General features: G+C 35.5%; 1 protein-coding gene across 1 annotated transcript; it reads left to right on the top strand.

The window, feature by feature from the left end:
- The first annotated feature begins 276 nt into the window (after nt 1-276).
- Nucleotides 277-1,809, top strand: LOC144552090 (uncharacterized). The gene is made up of 2 exons (XM_078300188.1): nt 277-450; nt 1,314-1,809. The coding sequence occupies exons 1-2, from the start codon at nt 307-309 to the stop codon at nt 1,605-1,607; spliced, it is 438 nt and encodes a 145-aa protein (XP_078156314.1). The 5' UTR covers nt 277-306; the 3' UTR covers nt 1,608-1,809.
- Nucleotides 1,810-4,277: the final 2,468 nt, after the last annotated feature.

Here is a 4,277-nt window from a genome sequence, read left to right as displayed (position 1 = left end):
GTTGAGTCTTTCAATATATGTAGTTTTTAGTAGGTTTAATTTTGATTTGATTTGATTTGATCTGAAACAGTCGGATTCGTAAAGTTAAACCGTAGTGCACTACTAATTTTTGATAGTAAGATACGTAGCGGGTCTGGAATAGAATGAAGTTTGACCCGCTGTATGTAATTTATGTGGGAAGTTTGGGTGTGTGGCGTACGCCTACTACTGGGCAGTCTGGCGTCCTTTCCTCTTACCACGGTTATTTCATATTTATTTATTTGGCGACAGAGAAAGAGAGATAGAGATAGAGAGAGAGAGAGAGAGATGGATGGAGCCGGAGGTGCATCTGACGTGAACGGCGGAGAGAAGGCCGTGACTTTAGAAGATTTGGGAAAGAAAATGGCGGAGTTTGCTAGAGAGAGGGATTGGGAGCAGTATCACAGCCCAAGGAACCTCCTCCTTGCACTGGTTGGTTGGTTATCTTCTCTACCACGCCTAGCCTAGCCTAGCCTACCCTTCTTTTTAGTTTTTCTTCCATATTTTCCAATTACCTTTAATTAATTAAAATGGTTACGTGTTTTCATTCTTAATTAGTTTGCTACAAACAATTCAATTTCTTCCTTGGCCTCCTATTTACATGGATTTAGTTCAAATTTGAAGGCCTAGGCTATATATTTCCCTTGCCCATTCAGTAGAATGAGTGTTCTGTTCCCTTCAGTGGAAACTGGCTCTCCAGCTCTCCAGCTCTCCAGCTCCAGTCCTGTGTTGGGTTTCTTTCTGGCATTGATTTGATTTGCTAGTTGTGTCTTGTGTGCTTCCTTGCAAAGGGAGAGGGACCCTACTTTTTCGCTGTATTGTGTAAAGTCTCAAACCATTTCCTACCATGTGGCGTACAGAGACAATTGGATTTGGAGTGCCCAAAATAGACAAACAAGAGGGGGGTGTTGGCATGCCTTTTCTCTCACTTCTTTACTGTGCCTTTGGCTTGCCCTTCCTTTTATTCCGTTCATAATTTCATATGGGTTTTGATTTCATGGTTCCGGGGATTTTTGCCTCCTTAAAGGGGCCGGGGCTTATTTCTCTAATCTCGCTCTTCTTCCACTCTTCCTTTTTCTTTTTTTTGAAAACTTGGTAGTAGCTACCAAGGTTCGTGAGGGGGAATCGAACTCTCGACCTTTGGGTATAACAACTCTAGGATATTTTCCTAGCCAATTGTGCTGCCTCTCCTTTCTCTAATATTGTACCTGAATACAAGGTTTTATCATTGTTATCCTCCTCATCGTCATCATAATTATTTGTTTTCTTATTGTAACAAATATTTTTGTATATAGGTAGGGGAGGTAGGGGAGCTGTCAGAGGTCTTCCAATGGAAAGGTGAGGTGCCGAAGGGTCTGCCAGGATGGGATGAGGCAGAAAAGGTGCATCTGGGGGAAGAACTTGCTGATGTGTTGCTTTACCTGGTGCGCCTTTCTGACATGTGTGGTATCGATTTGGGTCAGGCTGCCCTTAGAAAAATGGGCTTCAATGCCATCAAGTATCCTGTTCACCAATGCAAGGGATCTTCTAACAAGCACACCCATTATGGCAACACCAGTGCTGAAGAACCGGACAACGGGTCAGTTTAGATATCTATGGGGTTTTTAGGATTTTGGGTCTTTAGATTTCTTAGAAAGAAAATATAGAGTTTGTTGCATAGGGTTATCTTTTTCTTTAGTTAAATCACATTATGGTCTGTTTTCGGTTGTTATTGTGTTGAGATCTTGAAGGAGCTCATTGTGTGATTGGTATATGAACGGCTACATTTTGTACTGATGCTATGGTATTACATTGTTTTCTTTTACTACATCTTAAATGGTGGTAGTTGAATGATTTAATTAATACATGTACCTTTTGTTGGTCAGAATCTTATACCCTTATTAATTGTGGGAATATAAATCAGATATATTGCATTGCCTCTCTCAGAAAAAAGAAATTACTTTCTTTCCTCTTGATGTATGGTAACATTTTGTAGACATAGACAGATTCTGCTTGCCAGGTAATTAATTAGGTAAATAACGAAGGTATTATTTGGCATACCTGTCAACGCTCTCAAAGTTAGAAAAATTTGAGCGGTTGAAATTTTCCAAAAAAAAACACTAACTTAAAAGGTTTGAGATATCTCGGGGAGGGGAGGGGAGGGGGGAGGCCAATCACCGAACTGAGTTAGTTTAATTTGATGTCCAATCTAAATCTAGATTTTAAATAGATTCGGGCTAATGGGTTTAATTTTGTATAAATCTAAATTCTTTGTTTTGTACAAATTTATACGAATCGAATTGTATAGACCAGGCATTGCACTGATAACTTGTAATTTTATATCATTCGGAAATTAAGAGTATATATATCAAATTTTGATATACACCATATTTTAAACTGTAGGATATATAAATAATTTTATTTCATAAAAGAAAAGATAAAACTTTTTATAACAATCTTGTTCATTGTTGAGATGAGATAAGTTTGATTATCAAGAGTCTGTACTCTGTAATTAGAAATTACATATCGACTCCACAGTCCACACCACCTAGTCATTTGGTAATTGTAATTAGTTAATTACTAATTAGGAATGTCTTTACCTCTTCAGTCTTCAGTCTTCAGTCTTGACTCTTGAGTCGGACCGCATGACATCATCTCCCTTGCAACACAATCAATCAAGTAGTCATCTCTCAATCTTTACCCTTTTAAAAAAAAATAATAATAATAATTTAAAAATAACATAATATAATATGTTGAAAAGAAAATGGTTGGAGACTTGGGAGTGAGATTCGTAAAAGAATGTAGAGAGCTTGCTCTCAATAATTTGGTGTAGGCGTCAAACTTTTTTCCCACCCACATCAAAGTACATATGCAGTTTTACTACGATTTGTGCTCATTACCATACTTTCTTAGATCATGGATTCAAGTCTTTTCCGGTGCAATTCTTTCATGGACCTTTCTGTATGAACTGCATTTGCGACTGTATATTCAAATTCGTATATGAGAAACTGCATGAAATTTTAAAAAATCTGCATTTTTTTTTTTAGATGTGGAGATGTTGCATTGAAATAATTTTTGAAGTGCAGACTCTCTGCACTGAATTTTTATTTGTTCTCATCTCTATCATCCTCTTTCTATTATATTATATTATTTTATTTCTATATACAAATAATTGAAATCCTTAACTATTGTATACTCTTTAGTCTTTATTACAGTTTATCCAAGAGCTTAAGGTTATATGATTCAAAATTGCTCTTGGTTACTAGTTTACCATCAAAGTATAGAAAAATATGTGTCCAATTTACAGAATTAATAAAATAATAATTTCAACTTCTTAATGAAAAATGAATTTTCAAATAAAACCATGAAATGGATTTAAAAAATATGTTTATTTTAACGAAAATACAAAAATTTGAATTCTCACTCAAATTTACAGTGCCAGAGAAGGTGAACACACATTTTGATTTGGTTAGGTACTGGAAGTGAGCAACGTAGGTAGCGAATTAAGTCACTATCATTTTTTCAAAGAGAAAAAAAATGAAGTCATCTTATCTTATCTTTTTGGTGCGTTTGGATTGTCAAAAATAGTATGGGGTTAGTGACTATTTTTTTTTTCACTATTCTAAGTTCGAATCACTTTAAATATAGAAAAGATCATTCAAACTTCAAATATGATATGTGAGCTCAAATATTATCTTTAATCATTAAATTAAAAACTGATTCTTAAATTGTTATTATTTACATATATATATATGAATCTAGTAAGAGGAATGGTTGGTTGGTACTTGGTACTTGGTAGAGTAGAGAATTTTTTTGATAAACCATAATTAAGAAAATGATTTTTACTGATCCAGCATGACTGCTTTTTTTTTTTCAAAAACCAGAAGGACCGGAGGAGCCCTCCGGTCTCAAAATTTTCCTTTACTCAAGACCGGAGGAGCCCTCCGGTCTCCCATAATTTTAACCGATTTGGTTTATTACAATTGCATTATAATTCGGGTGTCACATAAAATCTAAAATTTATGCATAAATCAAGACCGGATGGCCGGTCCGGTCTCTCCAAGAAATACTCAACCAAGACCGGATGGCCGGTCCGGTCTCTCCCATAAATAATTTCGTAACTGTCTGGTTAACAGTGCAAGTGCTCTAATATATGTTATGACTGTGCGAAAAGAATAAAATCCATGTAGTAACATCCAACTTTGATTTTATAAGGGTATTTCTAGGCTACATCCAACTTTGATTTGTGTATATATTTAAATAATATTACTCAAATTAAG

The sequence above is a fragment of the Carex rostrata genome, chromosome 3 (genome assembly GCF_964058835.1).
Source record: "Carex rostrata chromosome 3, lpCarRost1.2, whole genome shotgun sequence".
Classification (NCBI taxonomy): domain Eukaryota; kingdom Viridiplantae; phylum Streptophyta; class Magnoliopsida; order Poales; family Cyperaceae; genus Carex; species Carex rostrata.
This window is presented reverse-complemented; position numbering and strand designations above follow the sequence as displayed.